Consider the following 25,076-nt stretch of genomic DNA (forward strand, 5'->3'; position numbering starts at 1 on the left):
GATTAAAAATTAGTGACTATTATCTTCACAAAAAATATTTTTTAATCAACTACTGGCTGGAAAATCATCTGGATAGCTTAGGGTTAGAAGATTTCGAAACGAAAGATTGTGACGGATTTATATCACAGGTCGCAACTGCAATGAAGACCTGGATCAAAACAGGGCATAACAGTCATTGACAGGCCACATTACCGCTACCGTATCAAAATAAAATAGTCTAAAACTATTATTATCAACGATTGATGGAAATTTCAATAGAATATTGAATCAGAAATTGATTCAAATTTCTAACCCACAAACTTCTGCGACTTCTACCCCCCTGACTGTTTGTTCCATTGAGATAACAAAACTTTATAGAAAGCTAATCCGGATAAATGGCTTAAATAATTTCTGGCTCTCAAGCTACATATTTTTGATGACTCTTAAAATCTCCGAATTCAGGTCAAAATTAATCTCACTGAGGTAGCACTCAAGCTGAAGCGACTGCCGCAGATAATTTTTTTGTTGGGGTGGGGTAGCTGAATGTGTTTACGAACAGGGGGGAGTCCAACACTTCCGCAACGGTACGTCGTCGCACTACCAACCAAACACCATCAGCAGAGAGCTATCCTGGAACCGTTTGTCACATTACATCGGACTAGTCCCAGACCTCACCCGCCTTGCGGAGTCTTCAAATCAGGAAATTCCTTTCATCAACGGGAGGGGAGAGGAGGAAAGAAACTGTCAATTCAAGGAAACCCCTTCTTTCGAACTCTGTCTTCTTTGCAACGAAAAGGATCCGAACTTAAAGGACAACACGGCTATCAGCGCTCCTCAGTATTTCCTCGACAATGTTGTCTGGAGAGAGACGCCCTATGTTTAAGTAGAGCTACTGACGAATCCCATCCCACTTTCCACAAGAAAAAAAAGTGTAATGGGTGTCGTCCACAACTCCATTGCATAACACACAACCCGAAAATCGTGCCTTCCAATCTTGTGCAGGTAAAACTGAAAACCTCCATGCCCACTTAAGAACTGGGTAAGCAAATAGTCAATTTTACCATGCTTCGAATTCAGCCACGCACCTAAGTTGTCAATGAGCCGCGCAGTCCATCTGCCTCTAATTTCATTTTGCCAAGACAGTTACCACTCATGTAGGGTGCGTTGCTGTTCTTCACGAGCAACCACTCCCTTGCGGTTGTATATGGCTTTACGCTCCTTAGCAAAAAGAACAATGGGGATTACTCCCGCGATCGCCATCACGGCCGGTTCCAGCGCAGAACGCAAACGCCACCCGCAAAGCACCCCGTCTCTGTATTTGCACGCGTCAGCCCATACCTTTGAACCCTAGAGTAGGACAGACTGCTTTGAATTTATCAGGAGACGTCGCCTGCTAAACGTAGGACCCCCAATATTTGTCATTAGCCTATTTAACGCCTCGGCGAAATCGGCGGCTATGTGCCTTCGCTCGTCGAACGGCATCCACGACTTGCATGAGAACCTCAACTGTGGATCTCCCTGCTCTAAAATTGAACTGGCGTGAAAATAAGTCTCCGGCAGGGCGTATCGCTTCAGCAAGTCTACTTCTGATGAACATTTTTCCAGCAGTGTCAAGTAAACAAATTGGACGGTATGAAGAAGGCAACTTAGGGTCGGCTTTCCCTTTGCTAAACAGCGCAAGCCTCGCCATCTTCTAACAAGAAGGGAAAGTGCCCTTTTGCAGGAAAGCATTGGAGGCGAGCAGTAGGTCTGGCCAATGTTGGAATAACAGTTTGTATCAATAGTACCAACATATACCCTTCGGGCAAAGATTTTCGGAGCTGGGCTGTGTACCTGGACCGAGAACTTTGAAATTTCCGCCTGGATGAATTCACGGGGTGAATCTGCTGTTTAATTGCGCGTATCTTCGATCCCAGCACCGCAAGTTGGCTTAACAATTGCTGAACTAGCTGCATTTTACATATTTCTGCTGTTGAAGGCGATGGTCTTTACATAGCTGACGTTGCGAAGCATGGTGTCGAAAGAAGAGTAGCGTCGACTTTGTCAGTTACGGTTTGTAATGGCTGGTCATCAACCGTCGCCATAATCAGGTGACGAGTAGATGGTAGGGGTCTTACCCATAGACTACGCATTAGCGGCTCAAGAACGTTGGTGTGCACCATTGCAGGCGGCGGAGGAATTGGGATGGTTTCTCGTCACCCATGGAAGTGTTCTCCATGTGCTGCCTTGTTTCTGCTCCTCGCTGGCACTCAACCGCTTTATTAATTTTTCACGTAAACGGCTATATGCGTTATCTGTCATCGATTCTAAAATTATGACGCGCACTTCGGTAGCATATCGCGGTGGGGGCACTGCTATGAGTTGGAAATATAACTGTTGTGGGTTTGTCATGTTACACGTCAGAAAGCTTGCCTTCACTATTTCGAACCAAATTTCGGGCTTTTGGGGATTGAAGTCCGGAAATCTTGGAACACAGTTTACCGCGGTCGGAGTCGAACTCGTGCCTGCAAGTGTGTTGCGTACTCTCGGTATTCTACAGGGTGCGTACGGTATTTGAGGACAACTTGAGAGTAAAACTAATTAGCTTTTAGTTTGAACGTGAATGAATTAAACTTGACGAATTTTTACACAACATTAACTTATTATATATCGATAAACTCATTCAATAAAATTTCCTCCTCGATCCGGGTCCGGAAACGATTGCATGCTTGAATCAAATGCTCCTCGTTCATATTGACCATAATGCTATTAATTGCAGCCTTCAGAGAAGAAATAGTGTTATGAGGATAGTTGTTGGTTTGACGCTCAACTACGTAATAATCCAGAGGATTAAGGTCTGGGGAACTAGGCGGTCATAAGTTCCGCGTTATGTGGTCATGGAAATTTTCAGCCATCCAATCTTGTGTCGCCATCGCTTCGTATGAAGGAGCAGAGTCTTGTTGAAAGATGTATGGGCTATCACCGCAAACACTATCAATCCAGGGTTTCAATACTGTCTCTAGAACCTCAATGTATGCAGCAGAATTCACTCGAAATCCTTGAGTGAAGAAGTGAGGTGGCATGACATGTCCTTTGTTGCTCTCAACAGCCAAAACCATAACAGTAGCTGGAAACTTCGTGTGCATGACAACAGGAACATCTGTACGATCGTAACAGAGCCATCTGTCATTTCTGCGGTTGGCATTTTGGTCTTGGTCAAATTTTTTTTCTTCAGAAAAAAACCATAACATCTCGCCCGCTTCAGGGTGTTTAATTTTGTTTAGAAGGCGTTTTGATCGGATAACTCGCTGTTCCCGTGTTTGCTTCGACATAAACTGCGCAAAACGTAGGATTTATACCGGAGATCTTCTTGGACAAGTGGACGGATAAGACGAGCAGAAATATTAAGCTCCCTCGCAAGGGTCCTCATTGATCTTGAAGGGTTCTCGTCAATGATCATTTGGACTTTTTGAATAAATTCTGCAGATCGGACAGTCAGAACGTCGTACGTGTTTTTTGCGTTTTGCAACAGATGCTGTATCGCCGCCTGATGCTTCCAATTCGCGGCGAACCTTATGAATGAATGAACGGGCGCACTTAAGAAAATTAGAGATTTCTAAATCGGTGTGATTTGCACATATTGCGACAATAACCGCATGTTTCTTAATTTCTTGAGTTAAATTGTCTGTCTTATCTGAAAAAGAGCATAAAGAAAAATAATGGTTTCGGGAAATTATAGCGACATATATGCATGTCCTCAAATACCGCACGCACCCTGCTTACCTCAAACCCAGCAATTCTCCTTTCGAGGAGTGGGTCACCACTTTGGGAATTACCAAGTGAGGTTGATAGCGAAAGTTGAATGAAAGTTGTGTTTATATATTTGATTTATTTATTTAAATTCAATATCCAATCCAGTTGTGATGTTTACAAAGTTAAAGCTGTAAGTAGACTGTCCCTTCTACCTAGTGACTGCTAGCAATTAGCAAATTTTTAGGGAGTCGATCACTTCGGTAGAAAAGAAAGGCAATTAAAAGTTCTAATTTCAAGCAAATGTCGAAAGTAGTTAACACTGCCATATTTCTATACTTGCCGGAAGAGCTATGATCTTTATTACCGGCTCTTGTGAGGATTTTCACATGCTCAGTTTTCTTCGGTGAAAACATTTTTTCCGTACGATCTGCTGGCATTCCATTGGTCCCGTCTTCTTTTACCAACTTTCTCTTCTTTCCTATCTTGGGAAGATCTCACCTACATTTTCCGGGTTTGAACGTTTTAGTCCTTTTGTGCTTTAATATTCTGGTGGATTTACAGGCTTCAATTATCCGCTGTCCCTATTCGCTCCCAACTTCTAAAAGTATTAGGTTGTTGCACATGAAATGGCCGATTTGGTACTAAAATTTGAAACGACTGTAAAGCTTACAAAAATTTATTTAATTAAGCAAAATAGGTGCCAGTCGATTCAAAACACTTCTCCCAGCGACATACAAGAGCATGTATGCCAGTTTCGTAGAAGTCCAATTTTCGGGTGTTGATAAACTCGTCAAAGGCATTTTTGATGACCTCTTCATTCCCAAATTATTTCTCCGCCAAAAAATGATCCAAATGCTTAAAAAAGTGGTAGTGGTTTGGCGAAAGGTCCGGGGAATATGGTGGATGAGGTAGAGTCTCCTACTGAAATTCGTTCAACTTTTGATATACATGAGGTCGTGCATTGTCGTGAAAGAGTATCACACCATCTCTGTTGATTAATCTCGGCGTTCAATATTCAATTTTTGGTGCATTTCCTCGAGTTGGGCACAATATTTCTGTGCATTTATCGTTTCTCCAAGTGCCAAAAAAAAATAGTGGATAAATTTATCTGTAGACCACCAAACAGTCACCATTACCTTCTTCGGATGGAGGCTTGGTTTCGGCAGATGCTTTGGTGGCTCATCAGCATCTAGCCACTGTGCTGATCGGTGACGATTGTGGTATAATATCCACTTTTCATCACACGTCACTATTCTGTGCAAAAAGGGATCGCTTCTATTGCCGGATAGTAAATAACTGCAAACTTTCATTCGAAGCACCATGTTTTGCTCCGTAAGAACATGTGGAGCATGTCGAGCTTTTTCACCTTTCCAAGTTGTTTCAAGTGCCGGGAAACTGTCGAATAATGTACGCCCAGTTGCTCTGCAATGTCTCTCATAGACTGACGTGTGTCGGATGCGACTAGCAAACGCAGCTCGTCGTTGTAAATCGATGGTCCTGAATGTCCAAGTGGCTCACTTTGACCGGAATTTTTCGAATCACCGCCGTGTGGTTTGTTCGCTTACTGTATCAGCTCCAAATGCGCTGTTAATGTTCCTGGTCGCCGCCGGTGCTTTATGACCGAGTTGGAACTCATACAGAAAAAGTATACGTTCTTGGCTCTTCCATCGATTTTTCCTTTTTATTCACTGTTATCACAACGATGGTCAAAACTGAAATGACTCCTTGATTGAAGGTAGGAGTATTTATACTTCATTATCCGATAGCAACAGCGCCAACTGGTGGGGGTTTGATACAGCATCGGTGGTTTTGATCGGTGATGGCTTCATAGTTTTCTTGAATTTCTTAGATTTAAGCCAAAATAGAACAGCGTTGTTTAGGATAGGATGAAAAAACTATGCTTTCTTGAAGTTGCCTTGGAATATAATCGAATCTAATATCTCCTTAACATTGATCTACAGGTACGAGAAATACACGACCGCAGTAAACCACATTGCTTTGAACTATATGCTTCTGGCGGAGCAGATATCATTAAAGCCTGTAAGACTGATTCAGAAGGAAAGGTAAGTTATTGAACGCCTAGAAGCACCTCGTCCCCCCGTCATTGACTAATCCTCTCTCCAAATCTTTGATATTTCTAAAAAAACAGGTAGTTGAAGGCAAACATACTGTGTATCGCATGTCAGCGGCTACCGAGGAGGATAAACAGGAGTGGATCAAACGATTGACCCAATCAATCAGCCACAATCCCTTCTATGACATTTTAGTACAAAGAAAGAAAAAAGCTTTAGCAAAGAGTTAGTATTAACTAAACATAGAAGACTAGGAAGCCATGTGAAAGATCAGAAACACCATCAAAATGCATGGAGACGCTATACATCATCCATATCCTCATGTGAATGTTAACAACATTCTGTCTAGAGCATCAGGCAATGCGCCGAATTAAAAATGAACAAACAAACGTGAACCGATTGCAACAAATCAACAACAACAAAGCTACTTGTAATTATTTATTTAGCACCGAAAGTATGTAATTGTTTAATGTTATTCAATTCTATATTTTGTCTTATTGTGATAAACATTATTTTTCTTCAAGTACTATTGATATTTTTTGTAGTATGTACACCATCTATGAGAGGATCTATTTGTATTTAATGCCTTAAGTGTTGTAAACTAGGTTAGAAATTCAATTATTACAAAACACAAGAAAATAGCTAAGAAATTTACAAAAAAGATCCACCACATCCTCTGGCGACTTTTCTCGTTGTCAGAATAGAAAAATCGAGACTATATAAATTTAGTCAGCCAAGAAGAAGGGAAAGATAAGAATAGAATAAATAAATAGAAATCAAAAATTGAAAATTGATTCAAATCAATGTACATACATTTTAGGGTATTTATTTCTTTACTTTTCAATGCGCGATAGTTTTAATGGTTTTGTATATTTGATTGAATCGCCGCCAGTCGTTGGTTGTTTACACAAATGGAGTTGTTTCAATTCAAAGAGAAAATATAGGAATAGAACACTTAGTTGTTATGAATAGGAAAAAAAGAGAAGAGGCTGAATAATTTTACTGAGTTTATACACGTTATTTGTTGACTATGTGTAAACGATCTAATAATAAACTCTTGTGCTTCACTGCTTTCTGTGTAGATCATTGCTCAAAATTATCGTATAACCGTCTATTTATCTATTTTCGATAGAAATCTAAATACATTTACGCTTCCAGATGAAGTCTCCTTCAATTGAATATAATCCTAATCTAAACATATTCGAAAATGTCTTCGTAATTGTGAAACATTGTGTGATGAATGATATCCATCTAAACTCAGTAATATTCTTCCGTGAGTACCCTGCATTGATGATATTGACTCAGCTACTTTAGTTGGCTTTACAATGCTAAACTCAAAAGCATCACTTTCCAAGATAACTTCATCAGAATCAGTCTCCTTACGGCTGCAGGTTCTTTAAAATGTAGTTTTTGCAACAAACGAGCACATTTTCCCTGCTTTCGTTGCGTCTGCACTTCATTGTTGAATTTTCTCAATGAATTCCAATCGCATAGAAAACAATGGAAAATGCGCATAAATAACATTTCATCCATTGCTTCAGGGCGTAATCAACAAAGGAACGCCAAATCTAAGCCTTACTAGTATTATCCTCTAAGCATATTGCCAACCATACAACAAACCGAAATACTCTCTTGGTATTCGTTTGGATACAAACAAACAATGCACATCAGCACGATTTAGTCTATCTTGGTGGCGACAGACATCCCAGCACAGTGACGCAGTTAATGCACCGCAATGCGATTTATTGTCTCCATTCTTGTATGTTTACATAATTAAAACAGAAATCGTGTTGAATATTTAAATAAAAACTCGCCTGTAACTATGTCACTGTGCACATGATATCTTTATATTCTGTACACACAAAGATAAACAATAAATTTTGCTGAATGAGAAACAAAAAACTGATAAGATAAAATATCAATAAGGAAAAAGTTGACCCGAGCAAGATAAGAATGCAATAAGTTTTTTTTTTGTTTCCCCCTTTTTGGTATATGATAAAATATGTAATATCGTAATATTTATTGTAAGATGGTAAGCGCATGTAAGCTTTTTTTGTAAAAAAGATTGATGACATTTAAATCTGAAGAAATATAAATTATACAAAATAAATTGCTTTTTTATTATCCCTCCCTCCCCCTTTTCCCGATGCTGTATGGGAGCCGTTCACGGGCTTATCGAGTCTTATCTTTTTGCTGCTGAAGACCCTAGCACGCGTCCTGGACATTCACTTAAGGACGATTATGGGGAGAACGCCTTTCTCTAAGTCCCAGCATGCCTACCTCAAAGGAAAATCCACAGAAACCGCCCTCCACGAGGTAATTGGCACGATTGAGCGGTCGCTGCAGTACAAGCAGTATACCCTTGCTGCCTTCTTGGATATAGAGCGAGCTTTCAACAACGTCAGTACCAACGCCATCAAGGAAGCCTTGACCGGTATTGGATTGGAGGGGTATCTCACGCATTGGATTATATCCATGCTGAGTACCAGGATAATCCAGTCCGATCTGGGAGGCAACCACTTGACCAGAGCTGTGAACAGAGGCACGCCCCAGGGTGGTGCCATCTCACCGGTGCTCTGGTTAATAGTAATGGACAAAATTTTACGTACATTGGACAGCAGTGGGGTGAAGGTGGTGGCGTATGCCGACGACTTGGTGATATTAGTATCAGGGATGTTTCTGTCCATTATGAGCGACATCATGGAAGGAGCGTTGCGAAAAGTGTGCCTGCGGGCTGCAAGATGCGGACTCACCATAAACCCAACCAAAACGCAACTGATGCTATTCACCACCAAGACAAGGATACCTGAATTCCATCTACCACGGCTGAATGAACAAAGATTGGTTCTTTCCTCTAATGTAAAGTATCTGGGTGTAATCCTGGATCCTAAGCTAAATTGGAGGTTGAACATAGAACTGAGTGTTAAGAAGGCCTGTATAGCTTTCTATGCCTGTAAGAGAACCTTTGCAAAGAAATGGGGTCTCCGGGCGAGGATGGTTCTCTGGATGTACACCGCTGTAGTGCGTCCGATATTGGAAGTCTGTCGATGGCTGGAGCGTGATTCGAGCCCCAAGCGTAACATAGCCATTCTGACCGACAGCCAAGCGGCCATCAAGGCCTTGTACTCAACGACGACATCTTCCCGGCTGGTGGGGCAGTGCAGAGACGCGCTCAACCATCTGGGCGGCACACTCAAGGTCACTCTCTTCTGGGTTCCCGGGCATAGGAACATAGAGGGGAATGAGCGGGCTGACGGATTGGCCAGTCCCTCGGCGAATACAGTCGGTCTTCCGCTGGCGGCTGTCGGGGGCCGAGTCTACTCGCACTACCTAGCAGCCGCGGACCTGAGATGGCGAAGGCTTACAAGCTGTGCCAAGTCAAGGAGAATTTGGCCCGCTTATAACATAGCCCGATCACTAGAGCTCCTGTGCCAGACGCGTGCAAATGCATTCAAGATTAAGGCGGTCTGCACGGGGCACTGGCCCATAGGGGACCATGCCGCTAGGCTCGGCTTACCCTAAAACTCGCATTGCCGAAGCTGCGGAGAAGGAAGGGAAACCGTGATGCACTTTCTCTGCGATTGCCCAGCTCTGGCTGAGTCAGGCTGCGGACACTGGGTAAACTATTCTTTGGAGACCTCAGAAAGATTTCTAGCTGTATGGTCGCTGAGCTGCTTTCCTTCGTGAATGCTACGGGCTGGCTCTGAAGATCCGAGCCGCGTGGACTCTACTTCCCTGCTCCCATAACAACGGTCACGGTCTTAGGAGTTTGTGGTATCAAAACGGCGCACCAAAGCACTAATTGGGCTCCTCGGAGCGGCCACTGCCTTATCTTTTTGCATAAATACCTTCAAAACCCAAACACAATGATGGGCGATACCGTGGTAAGAGAAAAATTCACATTTCAGCTGCTTGCATCCTTCACAATAAGTTGCTTTCAGTAAAGTAGCCTTAGACCAGACACTGACTGCGCCTGCTCAGGGGATTCCTTTGCAAAATTGATTAAACATCGGCAAGACAGATCTAATTACCCTCGTAAAACAGAGGCCACGGCAGCCATAAAATTTCTAAAAAAACACCAAAAGAAACCCGGAACAAGGGTTTTAGCCCTGTGTGAACGGGTAACAATCAGCTCATCGAAGAAGAACCTCAAGACTCAAGCCACATAAAAATCCTTGCGTATCTCGCGTCCCCGATGTCGTAGCGCGAAAAATCTTGGATTTTCTGAATCTAGGCCGTCTTCCCTTTCAAACGAGGCATCAGCCGCCGAAATCCGACAACTTCGCATTTTTCATCGTTTTACGACCCGGGGGTCGTGGAAATTTTCAATTTTGTAAGATTTCCCGCAAGTCGCACGGGCGCCCATTTTTTGCGATATCTCGCGTCCCCAATGTCGTAGCGTGAAAAATCTTCAATTTTCTGAATCTAGGCCGTTTTCCCTTTCAAACGGGGCATCAGTCGTCGAAATCCGACGACTTCGCATTTTTCGTCATTTTTACGACCCGGTGGTCGTGGAAATTTTCAAAGATTTCCTGCAAGTCACACGGGCGCCGATTTTTCGCGATATCTCGCGTGCCCGATGTCGTAGCGTGGTCAAAGGGTAGTATAAGTCCCAAGGCGAAACGTGGATGGGTACCCACGATGGAGCATAAAACCTAGGAAACGCCTGCTGAACCAACACCAACAGCTCTACTACCAAACCCTATCTCCACCTCCACGTGGTGACCGCTGGGAGCTCTTTCTTAACGAAAAGCTGCAGACGGAGAAGGATGAAGGCGAGTCTCCTGCGCCTAAAAACGGGACAAATTGTACCAATTGGTCCTCCATGTTGCGGGTTGGGTAGGGCTGACAACCCTACATGGAAAACAAATTGTTACGAAGCCACATCAGGAGCCTCGGACTGGACGAATTATACAACGACGAACCCGGCAACGAAAACGGAATAACGATTTGCGCATTTTCTCATGGAACGTGCGCTCCCTGTACAGAGATTAAGCTGATAAGCAGCTAGCCGATACCCTGTCCCAATATAGGGCTGATGTAACAGCGTTACAGGAGATGCGTTGGACAGGGACCGGTTTCCTGGAGAAGAGCCGCGACACCATATATTATAGTGGCCATCGAGTAAACCCTGTGCTCGGAGTAGGTTTCTTAGTCAGCCAAAAAATGAAACCTACTGTTATCGGCTTTGAAAACATAAGCGAACGGCTATGCACTCTGCGCTTGCGAGGCAAATTTAGAAATATAAGCCTCATTAACGTTCACGCCCCATCAGAGGAGACTGCAGAATCGGAGAAGGATACCTTCTACGAGGCAGTAGAACGAACCCTCGAAGCCTGTCCCAGATATGATATCAAAATCATACTTGGGGATTTTAACAGCCAAGTAGGGAAGGAGCCCGTATTCAGGCGATACGTTGGCTCCCATAGCTTACACGAAAAAACAAATGATAACGGACTGCGGACTATTCAATTAGCAGGGTCACACGAAATGGTTGTTGGAAGTACCTGGTTTGCGCGGAAAGCGGTCCACAAACATACGTGGGCCTCTCCAGACGGGACCACTTTCAACCAAATTGACCACATGTTGATCGAACGCCGCCATTTCTCAGCCTTGATGAATGTCAGAACATATAGGGGGGCCAATATAGACTGGGATCACTATCTCGTTGGCATGGTGCTCCGAGCTCGAATAACAATACCACCTAGAATCCCCTCTGACAATCAGATGAGAGTTAACACTGAAGCCATCCACAACACAGCCCTCCGCGACACCTATAAGAAGCAAATGGATGCCGCAATAAACGCAGTCAACAGAGGACCTGGAGATGAAGCATCAACAAATGATCTTCACAATTACCTGAAGAACGTTATCATGGATACGGCCACAAACATACTTGGCCCCAGCCGCAAAAGGAGTCGGAAGGGCTGGTTTGACGATGAATGTAAGCTAGCAACGAAACGGAAGAATGCCGCATACCGAGTATTGTTGCATTCTCAAAGAACGCGGGCACGCGCAGAGACTTATCACGAACTCCGTCGGGCGGAGAAGCGACTTCACAGACGGAAAAAGGAAGTCTGTGAACTAGAAAAGTACAGGGGGCAACCGCACCAGGCGCGGAAGTTTTACCAACAAGTCAGCAGGATGAAACCTTGTACACCTCGATGCTCCTCCTGCCGAGACAAAGAGAGAAATCTGATTTCCAACAGAATGAGCATATTAGAGCGATGAGTTGAGTACTTTGATGAGTTACTGAACAACCAGAACATCGGCGAGTTGGAGGTCCCGCCAACTGAAGACGACGGACAAATACTGCCACCACCAAGTTTAGGAGAAACAGTCCGTGCAATTCATCGGCTAAAAAATCATAAGTCGCCAGGAGCCGATGGAATTACAACCGAATTGGTTAAATACGGAGGCGACCAGTTACACCAAGTGGTTCATCAACTTGTGTTCAAGGTATGGGACAGCGAATCAATGCCTGACGATTGGCAACGAGGCATTATCTGTCTCATACATAAAAAGGGAGATATCACACAGTGCAGCAATTATAGAGGTATCACGTTGCTGAGTACCATCTATAAGATATTCTACGCTATCTTGCTAGGCCGGATAGCCCCATACGCCCAGAACATCTTTGGCCCATACCAAAGAGGCTTCACTCCAGGCAAATCAGCAACAGATCAGATTTTCTCTCTGCGGCAAGCGATGGAAAAACTGTTGGAATATGAACAGTTGCACCATCTATTCATCGACTTTAAAGCCGCCTATGATAGCATAGCCAGGGTAAAACTGTACACAGCCAAGAGAGAATTCGGTATCCCGACGAAATTAATAAGACTGACTAGGCTGACCCTGACCAATGTGTGAGGCCAGATAAAAGCAGCCGGATCACTCTCAAGACCATTCGACATCAAGAACGGTCTACGACAATGGGATGCCTTATCATGCGTCCTCTTTAACCTGGCCCCCGAGAAAGTGATCTGTGATGCTGATGTAAATGCAAGAGGCACGATCCTCTTTAAGTCCACCCAACTACTGGCCTATGCTGACGACGTACAAACTGCCTTCATCCAGATCGAGCAGGCGGTGATTAGCGCGAGATCTTGGGCTGCACATCATTGAAGGCAAGACAAAATATATGGTGGCAATGTCAGCACCGAAGACGAACCCACCAACATCAAACCGCACTGGTCAAACAGGAAGAATAAGGATAGGAGAATACAACTTTGAGACCGTTGACAATTTCTCCTATCTAGGGTCGAAAATCACAACCGATAACAGCTACGATAATGAAATCCGCGCACGGTTGTTGTCAGCGAACAGAGCCTATTTCAGCTTACTGTTCCGCTCGAAACGTCTCACCATAAAAAAAAGCTATTACTGTACAAGACTGTGATCTTGCCAGTCCTCATGTATTCCTCGGAGACTTGGGTTCTTAGCAAGAAGAATTGCGAACCTTTGATCGCGTTCAAGTGAAGAATACTCCGAAGAATTTTTGGCTCCCTACATGAGGATGGACGATTCCGTAGCTTACATAATGGCGAAATCTATGAGCGATACCATGACCGTCAGGTGGTGGATAAAACCCGGCTCAATATGTTATGGTGTATGGATGAAGATGATCCCACCCGGAAAGTCTTGTAAGGGCAATATTTATGGTAGAAAAAGAAGACGAGGCAGACCCTGCCTAAGATGGAGCGATGGCGTAGGCCAGGACGCCAGACAGCTTTTAGGGATATCGAATTGGTGGACCCCGGCGCAAAACTGGGATGTCTGAAGTTCCTTATTAAGGTAAACCTAGACCGGATACCGGTTGTTGCGTCGTTGATGATGACGATGTCGTAGCGTCAAAAATCTTGGATTTTCTGAATCTAGGTCGTCTCCCCTTTCAAACGAGGCATCGGTCGCGCCCGCCTCGCATCTTCCTTCTTTACGACGACTTCGAAAGAGATTTTTGTTCATGTTTGTAAGAAGCCAATGGGTGGACAATGCTATATATGATTTTCTTAATGCAAGGATCAAACTGAACTATGAGGATGATGAGTACTGATCCCCTTGCCCCCTTAAGCAGAGCATTCGCTGTCCTTCAGACAACTGTTGGTTTTCGACACTTCACATTGTCCCCGAACTAAATGGCAACTGGGGATCTTGTGACGATTGCAGACATCTAAATGCTCAGACGATTCCAGACCGGTATCCCTCATTCGACTCAACTACTACAACTAAATCCCTGTAGCTCTCGAAGGTAATCCAAAATTAATATGTACACCTTTCAGACCCTCAGAGTTCGCTAGGACGGCATTTGGATGCAGCGCAAGCATTTCAGACTCATCCAATTTGTGCTGAGTTCACCGTTGGCGCTCGATTGCAGGGCTAGTCCGAGGGGTGCCAAAAGGCGTGTTAAATCGTATTTTCCTGGGTAACTTTCAGTCGACTCCAATGCTCAAGCTTATTTTAGACAGTGGGTCATCGTCGGAGACGCTTCTGCCGCAGATATCCTCATTTCGGACATGATTATAGCGTGTTGCGATACTGATCCCAAGGAACATTACCGCGAAGAAAGTCATTCTTTTCCCAAAGCTCCAATGTAACAACGCAAAACACAATTATTAAACTTTGTCAAGTTTTTTATTTAATATAAATCGCTCATCTTACATTCAACACCTCCCTTAACGCTCTACTTTTCCTCTGGCTTGGTGAAGACAAACGTAAGATTGCATTTTCCGCAGTAGTGACGATCCTCGTGAGCGGCCATGAAAACGCCAGCACCGCAGTTCTCGCCGGGACATTCACGTCTCAAACGGTGAATCTTTCCATTCTCGTCGACCTGCCGAAACGAAAATTAAAGAGATTTGTTCATAGCCAACAGTCACCTTTCAATGTCAATCATCACAAGATCAAACAAGACTCAAGAACTCGTCCTTTGACCTCTTTCAAATTATGTTTTCAATGTACCTTGTAATACTTGAGGACGGCCAATTTGACCTTCTTCCTCTTGTGCTTGATTTTCTTTGGGGTTGAGTAATTCTTCTTCTTGCGCTTCTTGGCACCGCCACGAAGACGCAACACCAAGTGCAGGGTGGACTCTTTCTGGATATTGTAATCGGACAGAGTGCGTCCATCTTCCAATTGTTTGCCGGCGAAGATCAAACGTTGCTGGTCTGGAGGAATTCCCTCTTTGTCTTGGATCTTGGCTTTGACATTTTCGATAGTGTCCGAAGGCTCGACCTCAAGAGTGATGGTCTTGCCCGTGAGGGTCTTTACGAAAATCTGCATCGCTGCAATCTGTTCAGTTCACACGGGTGTGGCTGGAATGAGAAAGAAAATTGCAAAGTTCAACGCAGAGTTCGGAGGATGTAAAAATCGTAAATGGTTGCGACACGGTTTTTAGTGAAACGACGAAGGTTCTATTCCGCAAAAATCTTATTTATTAAAGTCCTTAAAAGTACAACATACATCGAAGCCACAATCACCCCAACTTAGACTAAGAGCACGGCATTTATCACGCCGTCGTTCTCCGGATTGTTCGTCACCTGCGCGTATTTACCCCACACGACTTTGCCGGTTTGTGTGACGAGACCCAGTTCTGAGATGTTTACTTCAATGACGGTACCCTTGGTGATCACTCCCAGGGAAGTGAACATGGGCGAGCTGGGATTCTTCTTCACGCCAATGATGGGCAGGTGGAATGTGGCCTTCAGCTCTGGGTGTGTAACGTGGGCCTTGTTGAACCGCAGACCCATAGGACGAATGAAACGTTCAAACTTCGGCGGTTTACGGGTGAAGTTCTCACCGACAAATGTGACTTTGGTGACCATACGTTTCCATGCCTTGCGTTTCGACTTTCCAGTCTTAAGGACTTTGAATACTTCTGCATCCGACTGTTGTCGTACTTTCGGAAGCGGGACATCCCATTTGCCGGCCTTCTCCTTGCGTTTTTGCTTGATCATGTTGGTGAGGACCTTAGCGCTGGATTGGATTCCACGCTCCAGCAGGTAGTGGGGCAGAGCACCCTCCTCGGCCTGTTGTTCTTGCTTCTTGACCTTCTTTTCCTCATGGGCCATGATGTTCTTCTTCATTTGGATCTTCTCCAGGCGCCGTTGTTTGTTGAAAAGTTTCGCCTTGATACCACGGAGTTTCTGCGCCTTGCGGGCGCGCTCCTTGGGCATACGCGCCTCCTTCTTGCGCTTCCGTTCCTCATAGTCGAGCCGGCGACCGTACAACTTGCGGTGCCTCTCAATATATTCGTTCTGCGGCATGTTGGGTCAGTGGGTGAGTCTGGTGTAGCCTAAAAAGAGAAAAAGACCGGCGTAACTATTTTTTGGAAAGAACAGGTTGTGCTTGTCGACGGGAGGGACGCATCTACTTCTCGGCCATCACGGCAATCCCTAACACCCTAACTACACTCCCCGAGCAAAACAACAGCCTGTGAACGCACACTTTCACTTACCTAGTCAATCAATAAAACACTTGAAAACCACAAATATTGATAGATCAATATATCCACGTGTTTAATTACTCAAAACTTGGAAATTGCCTCGGAACGTCACCGAAACACAAATGCCGCGACAACCAAGTTCTACATGTGCTTCAAGTTTTCACAACACTGAGGCTTTTCCGAGGAAAAATCCAATAAATCATTTACGGCCAATTGTGCAAACTGTGAAATTCCATCGAATTTCAATATATTCAAGTATTTTTCCAACTTAATTACACTAAAAATTGAAAATTTCCACAGAGGAAAATCGCACTCACCTATCACTCACACGATTGACATGTAAAAAGGAATGGTTTCCCTTCGTCTACCGGAAACAACGATTCTCGCAGAGGTGGTGCCAGGTTCAATGGCGGCAGTTACCGAACGCAGCCAAATGTCATGTATAAATCCTGATTTTTTAAACCAAAATGATGAATTCAACTTGCTTTTAAATACTGTAAATGATAAACAATATGCAAGGAAATAGCCAGGAATAATTTTCCTTCAAATGCACTCCATAAATTGCTTTGCAAATGTAATATTCTCAATAATATTCAAACTCTAAGAAAGTCCCATTATTTTTCAACTTTTTCAAGTTTCCATCCCTGAAAATATGTTCCAGCTGTCAGTATTTGACGTTTTACCCTATCAAGTTGGTAATTAAAGTGGCACGAATTTGTGAAATCGCTCCACTTGTTTGTAATTCTATAAACTTATCCAGATAATTTAGTTCAAACGCCAGAAATAGTGAAAATAACACTCATCCGTTAAATATTCGCACTAAAAGTTTGATGAAGGAATGCCTTTTGATCCTTTCCGCGGATCCTACGGACACCGTTGCCGCCGAAATGCCGTGTTGGTATTATGAAAAGAAAGATCTAAAGGTCACCCCCTCGATTTTGGATGGAATTTCCTACGAGACGGAACGGCGCTATCGTAAGGAAGGGGCCCGATTTATTATACAATGCGGCACAGCTATGAGTCTGGGCCATAACACCGTGGCGACGGGTGTTGTGTATTTTCATCGATTCTACATGTTTCATTCGTTTAAAACGTTTCCGCGATATGTGACCGCTTGTTGCTGTTTGTTTTTGGCCGGGAAAGTGGAGGAGACACCGAAAAAAGCGAAGGATATTATCAAGACCGCCAGGAGCTTATTGTCCGATGAGAAGTTCTTCTCGTTCGGGGACGATCCCAAGGAGGAGGTTATGACGTTGGAGAGGATTTTGTTGCAGACGATTAAGTTTGATTTGCAGGTGAGTGATTTTAGTGTTTATTTCAATGGGCTTGGAACCCTGTTGTTTACGAAAGAACTAGGACCACGTTAATTTAACAATCGCTTAGCTTCGCTCACTAGACATAAGACGTGACCCTAGTAGTTCGCGTGCAGAACTAGTAGCCAATTAGACAGTCACTATGGACTCCAGGATAACTGGATTACTGGAACAAGTGTCGAGCAAGACATAAAGATCTTTCTACAGGGCGAACAGAAACCAAGCCATGCCTTCGCTCAGTGACAAGTTTCTTTCAAAAGTTCACAGACCTCGCTCAGGGATTCACTCAATTGTGTTGTGTTGACTGTCCTCCACCTCCCGAGAAGTTGGTACTCGTATTTCCATGCAGTCGAATATTTCTGGAAGTTTTGCCTTTCTCATCTGTGTAGTGAGCAACACGGCCCAGAATATAATTGCCTCCATTATTGATCAGTGCATTCTCTTCCTGTCTTTTCAGTTTTTGGTTTCAACTCGTCAAAGGCGTTAAACTTGCCTTTCTCGTCAGTGGTGTAATGCTGCTGAAGCTATCAATGAAAACAATTGGTAGTCAGAGGGGGGAGGTTAACGGAGGAGAACGGATGAGACAACATTTCCAAGCCCAATGTATTAGGGTGTTGTCTCCCTTGACGTCTCTAAACGCCTATTTCGGCTTAGGTTCAATGAACGCATGGCTTAAACTGACGAGTTCGATAGCAGGGATCCGGGTTTCATTAACTGCTGGTACACCACTCCCCGCTGGTATCAACAAATGCACAGCAGTGCTTAGTGGCAAAGCTACTGGGTATTAGTGCTGATGTGGACGGCTTGTCGAGTTTAACTCACGATTTCTTGCACTTTGGACTATTAAAGAGTATTCACTTCTCGCCCCCAGTTACGATTCTTTGACTTTCTCTCAAGATAAAGAAGCAGTAACTCACACACGATTCGCCGTCCCGCCCACGGGTGGCATGTCTTCTTGCCGACTAAGTTCTTCGTTTGAAATAGGATCAGACCAATGTAGAGGTAGGTAGGTATCAGTGGCCGCTCTAAGGAGCCCAAATAGCGCTGTTATGTGCTTTTTTGATGTCACAAACTCCTAAGATCGTGACTGCTATTATGAGAGGGAGGTGCGAGAATCCAGCCTACCCGGATACACTGTATGTATTCGAGGAAACTCCTACACCGCCTCCTGTGTCATAATCTTGCTCTTGGAGGAAAACATCCCGGACACTAATATCGCCGCCATACCCCACCACCTCCAACCCGGTGTTCTCCAAAATTCGCCCATCATAATTATTCAGAGCACCGGAGAGATGCCAGGTGACGACAGAGGCATGCCTCTGTTCACAGCTCTGGTCAAGTGGTTGTCTCGTAGATCCGACTGGATTATCCTGGTTCTTAGCATGGATATTATCGTACGCGTCTCCAAGAGATAATCTCCACAAGCCACGGCCAATCCTTTCCTGCTGTTTCTGTAACATGACTGCCATTATGCCATCTGGACCCGGAGATTTATATGCGGGGAAGTTGTTTATAGCCCAGCCAATCTTATCCTCGGTAATTAACGATTTGATAGTCTCGCACGGCTGCGATGGATGCATACCCTCCAAGCAGTTCTCCTCGCTGGCGGGAAAGTGCATCTGAACTAGCAGCAGGAATAGGACAAATGGGGCAACAGCTCACAGCCAACGTCGGAAATAGTATTTTTGATGAAGGTATTTGAGTGGTTAGGGGCGTTGTCCTACTTCAAAATTACCTTAACGTCTGTCCGCGTCCTTTTCTATTTGTGTTCACTGAACGCATGGTTCAAGCTGATAAGTTCAATAGTGCCTAACTGTGACTGTCTTACCGGGTTTCACCAACTCTTGGTATACCAATCCCAACTGGTCCTACCAGATGCACAGCATCGCCTAGGCACCAAAGCAATTGAATCTTTGCGCTGATGTGAACGGCTCGTCAAGTTAAACTCACAATTTCTTGCCCTTCGGATTCTTGAAGAGGATCCATTTCCCGTCCCTAGGTACGATTCGATTGCAAAAACAACTTTCTCTCGAAGCAGAAAATCAACAGCTCATATACCGTTCTACGTCTCTACATCTACCTTTATGTTGTCAGGGAGCACCCACTCTCCTGCCTTGTAGGTCTTCCCTATGGCATGTAAATGGCCAGGCACAAAGAAAGTCTTGAGCCAGAGTTTTCAATCGGACTTATAAATCCCTGGATAACATGAAAGTCGAGAGTGGAAGGCGTGCTGAGGGTTAGAAAAAGGCAATTTTACTTTTATCATCCTTAAATGGATGATTAGGATATCCTTTAGGGTTTTCAATACAGTTGAAGTTAGAAGAAATTGATCTAAAGTCCTTTGTGGACTCGTAACCATTTATGAGCGCCATTGGTATGAGAATTACACGTGCAAGTATCTGGGTATATGGTACCCACCACATCACCAGATTTGCTGTTGGAGCCAAAAGATTTTAGTCGTCCTTTCGTGATTATCGACTCGATGTTCTCTGGCGGCTAAGATTGCCTGGCTTCCTCGTTTGCGGGGAAAATACACTTTCTCGCAATAAGTAGTTCGAGAATTTCCTACAAGATTCCATTCAAGTACCGTCCGATTTTTTAGAAAGGACGAGGATAGGTTCTTATGTTTTCAGTATTCCAGGCAGAACAAACTCTTGGCAGGCCTAAAGTTTCCTGGCATACTTCTTAAGACAGACCTCATTCACCTGCCAGTGTCCATATTGTAGCAGTAACTGAAGGTAAATAGACTAGAGGAATTTAAATTTTACTGGGTACAAACCAGATAGGAGTTCTGTAAAGTTTAATTCTAAGAATCTGATCAAATTTCTGTTAGTCAATTCTCCTACAATCTCTGAATGTTTTAGGAACCTCTATCACGAAATTTAAATTGAAGAATAACCAGCAGATCAGGTCAGGGACCATCGCGCATCTTATCAGATAAATTTATGTTTATAATAAATTCAAAAAGAGGTTAACCTCATCCGGATTTACTCACATTAACATCCCACCCTATCTACAGGTTGACCTTCGATGTGATTATATATGTCAAAGGTTTAACGATGGTTATACCGCTAAGTGAGGATCCAAAAAAGCATGCTAACTCTTCCAAACAGGTATAAAAATTCTAGGTCTACCCCGAACGATGTCTTTTGGAATGTAAAATAAATTGTTCTCTTTGTCTTGAAGCTCTTTTAGCAAATGTTTATGTTTCGGGAGACGAAAGATTTTGGACCTTGCGTTCCTAACTTTAACCTTTTTTTATAATCCACCTTTTCCCAATGCCTCCAGGCAATTTATGAGAAGTAGAGAAGGCAAACTCCTTTGGGGCTCCTCTTTCTTTACATCTAGCGTCCATAGGGTTCACAAGATTATAAAGCGGCAGACATTGGTCGAATTTGCCCCTTCAATGTGTATCTTCCACAGTTAAATTCTAGCAACAGGTCTCCCAGGATTCTCGTCATATGTGATTTACGTTCTCGTTGATCTTAGCGATGGATGTGCTATAAAATTCTCAGAACAAATCAACTAGGCTAGGAAATTCTTGATAACCCTTTTCGAAGGCTTTGTCCTTCACCTACCTGTAATTAACGATTGGTCAACTCGCTGAAAGCAAATTGTTGGATTATTTTCCTCTGGGATTGCCCGGTTTCCACAAATACCAAATTTTGCTTTTAGCACCCGTGATCAATCTTCTCATGAGATCTGTTACGCTTGGCAGCAGCGCGTTGGGCCTTCTGCTACGTCTACAAACTTTCGATTCACTAATAATCGCCTGGTGCTTATCGTCCTCCTTTTCATCTGGCTTACCGATCGTATCAGCCTCTTATTCTTTGTTACTTTATTCAGTATAAGGTTGCCTTTCTGCTATTTCTGAGAAAGACCCGGTCCCAGCTAGTAGGTTCCTTTATTGTGTTTATTTCCAGATGAATCCCGGTCGTTGACTGTTACGGTTCAGATGGTCTCCGCTGCGCTGAATGTTTGTCAGCCAAATGAGCCTACTGTCAGTCTAGGCCAAAACAGTGTTAGCCTGTAAGAGCACAATTTCCAAAAGCCACATAAAGTTGAAATGAATTGTCGTTACGTAGTTCAAACCAACATATTTTAGCTCGACAACAAGTCCCCTTCACGTCTAAGGAAGGCGTTATGTCTTTTTACAATGACGTGCAATTCGCCTTAAATTTATATGTTATCACCTTGAGTGAATAAGCTGCTACTGGCTTCCTTGTGTTCACGGATCAATTCCTCAATTCCGACGTGAGCAACGTATCTTTCTTAGAAAAAAGTTTCCATTGCCGAGAGGAGAGAAATCAGGCAAGTAAAGGAGATGGCAGGAGCTAGATCTCTTCGAGGAATTTGAAACTTTTTTAATAACGTGAGAAGTGAAAGATTGACTTGAGTTAAAATGTCATTGAATTAATTATGTATTCGCTATGATGCTTCCAGAATGGTATCGAGGGAAAAATTTTAATGTCGTTTTAACCTGACTACAAAATGGTCGTTCTCAACCAATTGCCACGTAGACCACGAATAGGCTGGGCTGGTAGAGTAACGCCAATAATTGAAACGAAGCGTTCATAATTTTGCAACATATTTCGAAGTTAACTGATAATCCGTGTCACAAACATCGAGAAAATGATACGTAAAAACGTAACGTAAACATCCCAAGAAAACTTTGGAATCGATAACGCCCTGGACAATGCCAATATGTCCGGCTTTGGGTTTATCTAGACCATAATTATTAGAATGAGCTGAAACTGCCGAAACACACAGAAGTTAGTCAATTTTCACTACACAGAATTGAATCCCTATTAAATTTCAAAGTAGATGAATGAGCGATGAAAACATCCTTCATGCAAAAACGGATTAATATTTAACCAACAAGTACACGCCCAATTGATTGATGAATTTTGACTAATTTCTAAAAGCCTATCTTGGCAGTAGCACTCATTCTATTTAAGTGGTAAATCCACCTCTCCAGTATACGATTATTATCACAAAGTCTCAAACATCCCAAAACATGACTTATGGAAATATCTACGCAATATTAACGTTTCTTTCCAAATAACCAAATATACTCACTTCATAAACTTTACTATTTTCAGGTGGAACACCCTTACAGCTTCCTCGTAAAATATGCAAAATGCTTCAAAGGTGATCAGGGTAAACTTCAAAAAATGGTTCAAATGGCTTGGAACTTCGTCAACGACTCACTCAGCACAACAGTATGTCTGCAATGGGAGCCAGAAATCATAGCTGTAGCTCTAATTCACTTAGCTAGCAAACTAAGCAAATTCACAGTAGTTGACTGGATCGGAAAACAGCCTCACCATTTGAGATGGTGGGACATGTTTGTCGCTGATGTCACTATGGAGATCCTTGAAGATATCTGTCATCAAGTGCTCGACCTATATCAACAATCCAACAACAATCACAACGATCCAGTCAGTCCGCCGCAACAACCATCGAGCAAAGCTAGTCCGCCAGCTAAGCGTGCAAACACCTCGCCTCAAACTACAAAGCAATCTCCTGTCGCTCCGCAGAATCCTCCTCCGAAGCCTCCACCCGAGGAGAAGGTGGAAGGCAATCCGATACAAAAGCTAGTGCCACCAGATCTTCGCTTTGTCTATCCGCCAACTGGTTACGGACCACCACCTTATGCGGCCCATGCAGCACCACCACATTTCTCAGGAATGCCTGTTGCTGGAGGTCCTGGAGCACCACCGCCGCCGCAACCACCTCCAATTTACGGTGGACAATATCCACCACCGCCACAAGTACCTCCTCACTATCCGCCGGCTTCAATGACAATGGGACATCTACCGCCTCCCGCGCACCATCCTCCATATTATGCACCCCCACCGCCAGGAGGCAGTCGGCCGTACTATCCTTCATAATGACTAAAAAACATGAACACGGGTGCAAGTTTCATCATCGAATGCATGAGTTATCGATAAATTGTTATTCTTCTTTTTTATTAGAGTTTCAAGCGAGCGGATTTGTTTTAGGGAAGATTTTTTTTGGAAATAAAAGGCTGTCGACTTTTAACAATGTGTCGTTTCTTTTTTATCCGATGTTAGATAAAAATTTCTAGCATATTACAAGAGGATGACGGTACCAATAATAATAATAATAATGGAGGAAGGGTTGTACATTGTAATTTTGTGTGTTATTTGCAAAATTGAGACTTGGATGTGTCTGATATTGCCAACCACGAATACACACATGTGCAGTTTCAACAAATTGCCGGTTTTCATCTTTAACAAAAACTAAAATCCATCAGGTCAGGTGGAACAAAAAGCAGAAACTCTTCTTTCAATGGACTTTTTATTGATTTTGAGAAAACTCGCGAAAATATCAGCAAAAAGTCTCCAGTGCTTTGGAAAGAAGACTTATTCCAGAGAAACGTATAACTATTGTTAAAGCAACATACCACTATGCAAGTGCAGGTAAAAAGGTAGGTAAAATCCCAAAGGAATTTCAAATAAAAATTACAGTTGATCCAGGGTATATTCTTTCAGTGTCAGTCATTTTCCATCCCACCAAACAGCTCTCCATAAAGATGGAGGCTTTCAAGAGACAATGTTTGGTCATTCACATGATTCAAATGATTAATCCTGGCCAAATAAATTTCGAGCTTGAAAGCAAGCACACGAAGCCAGACATAGTAATAACAGCAAGGCCAAGACACTGATCTGATGGGCGATCAGACCCCATCTATTCGCATCGAACAAATTTTTGATCGAGACATTCTTTCTACTAGCGGGTGCACTCGGCGCGATACCGCTCAATGTATTTACAGTGCTGAGTCTGACTCCCGCATTTTGTGTAAAACCTGACAGAAGTTAAGATTTGTTCCGCACCAATATTCTCACTAGGCATCCTGCTTCGGAACCCCAATGAAAGGCAACTGCATCAGGAAGGAAAGTAAGTCCAATTTGTGGAATATAGGCCATCCATATTGTTATTCTCTTCTTCCCTATTTAATTTTCCATGAGATAGTGCCTCAGTTCCCTTGTCATCACACTCAAAGCCGTGCAAGTGATAAGCTTGCAGCGGCGAGGTAGCACTAAAGTGAAAACAAATATCCAGAGCGACTCGAAATTCGAAACAGAGTCAACTAGATCAGTAGGCTGACGCTCTGCTAATGATGCGGACGTATATAACGAAATCAAGTCTCTCAGCTCTCAATCCCTATTCTGCGCCTTCACTCAGTAGTGCTGATCAAAACGTGGCTAAAGCTTATAAGAGACTTAAGATGGAAGAGAAGGGAGTAAAATTAGAGCAGTTACCAACTAAATTTATAACACCACAACAGTAAGAAACACAGCAGAAGTCGCGGAGAGATTGAAGGAGTGCCGTATACACCTCCCTTTGGCATGTATGGGGACACCCCCCCCCCCCTTAATCCCTACGTATAAGGATACCACTCAATGCATGTCTGGGCACAGTTCACAGTTCCCACCTTACCAAATTTCGTGTCAATCGGTGTAACGGTTTCCGAGAAATGTGCGTGTGACAGACAGACAGACTGATATTGAA

At 43.5% G+C, this 25,076-nt stretch overlaps 4 protein-coding genes across 7 annotated transcripts in view; 2 read left to right on the forward strand and 2 right to left on the reverse strand.

Moving 5' to 3' along the window:
* Positions 1-7,893, forward strand: part of LOC119650848 (cytohesin-1) — a 102,381-nt gene extending 94,488 nt beyond the window's left edge. For 2 of the 3 annotated variants that reach the window (XM_038053994.1, XM_038053995.1), the window contains exons 9-10: positions 5,673-5,774; positions 5,861-6,013. In XM_038053994.1, coding sequence (XP_037909922.1) covers positions 5,673-5,774; positions 5,861-6,013 — 255 coding nt within the window. Of the gene's footprint in view, positions 1-5,672; positions 5,775-5,860 lie in introns of all 3 variants that reach the window. The other variant, XM_038053993.1, reaches the window with a different exon arrangement.
* Positions 7,894-14,395: 6,502 nt separating this feature from the next.
* LOC119650658 (ubiquitin-40S ribosomal protein S27a) lies at positions 14,396-16,676 on the reverse strand. The gene is made up of 3 exons (XM_038053593.1): positions 16,542-16,676; positions 14,742-15,094; positions 14,396-14,613 (listed from the first exon to the last, which is right to left on the reverse strand). The coding sequence occupies exons 2-3, from the start codon at positions 15,060-15,062 to the stop codon at positions 14,464-14,466; spliced, it is 471 nt and encodes a 156-aa protein (XP_037909521.1). The 5' UTR covers positions 15,063-15,094; positions 16,542-16,676; the 3' UTR covers positions 14,396-14,463.
* LOC119650656 (ribosome biogenesis protein NSA2 homolog) lies at positions 15,192-16,676 on the reverse strand. 2 transcript variants are annotated; one of them, XM_038053591.1, is made up of 2 exons: positions 16,542-16,676; positions 15,192-16,074 (listed from the first exon to the last, which is right to left on the reverse strand). In XM_038053591.1, the coding sequence occupies exon 2, from the start codon at positions 16,043-16,045 to the stop codon at positions 15,266-15,268; it is 780 nt and encodes a 259-aa protein (XP_037909519.1). In that variant the 5' UTR covers positions 16,046-16,074; positions 16,542-16,676; the 3' UTR covers positions 15,192-15,265. The 2 variants fall into 2 exon arrangements, with proteins under 2 accessions (XP_037909519.1, XP_037909520.1); XM_038053592.1 differs by lacking the exon at positions 16,542-16,676 and adding an exon at positions 16,237-16,501.
* Positions 16,677-16,884: 208 nt separating this feature from the next.
* Positions 16,885-23,582, forward strand: LOC119650655 (cyclin-K). The gene is made up of 2 exons (XM_038053590.1): positions 16,885-17,519; positions 22,640-23,582. The coding sequence occupies exons 1-2, from the start codon at positions 17,055-17,057 to the stop codon at positions 23,429-23,431; spliced, it is 1,257 nt and encodes a 418-aa protein (XP_037909518.1). The 5' UTR covers positions 16,885-17,054; the 3' UTR covers positions 23,432-23,582.
* Positions 23,583-25,076: the final 1,494 nt, after the last annotated feature.

This window comes from Hermetia illucens, chromosome 3, assembly GCF_905115235.1.
Source record: "Hermetia illucens chromosome 3, iHerIll2.2.curated.20191125, whole genome shotgun sequence".
NCBI classification, from domain to species: domain Eukaryota; kingdom Metazoa; phylum Arthropoda; class Insecta; order Diptera; family Stratiomyidae; genus Hermetia; species Hermetia illucens.

Excerpts from the sequence above, each read along its gene's own strand:
- LOC119650658 (XM_038053593.1), bottom strand. The coding sequence starts at position 15,062 with ATGCAGATTTTCGTAAAGACCCTCACGGGCAAGACCATCACTCTTGAG. Across the intron at positions 14,614-14,741 it reads CCGTCCTCAAGTATTACAAG|GTCGACGAGAATGGAAAGAT; the intron begins GTACATTGAAAA and ends TCGTTTCGGCAG.
- LOC119650656 (XM_038053591.1), bottom strand. The coding sequence starts at position 16,045 with ATGCCGCAGAACGAATATATTGAGAGGCACCGCAAGTTGTACGGTCGC.
- LOC119650655 (XM_038053590.1), top strand. The coding sequence starts at position 17,055 with ATGAAGGAATGCCTTTTGATCCTTTCCGCGGATCCTACGGACACCGTT. Across the intron at positions 17,520-22,639 it reads CGATTAAGTTTGATTTGCAG|GTGGAACACCCTTACAGCTT; the intron begins GTGAGTGATTTT and ends TACTATTTTCAG.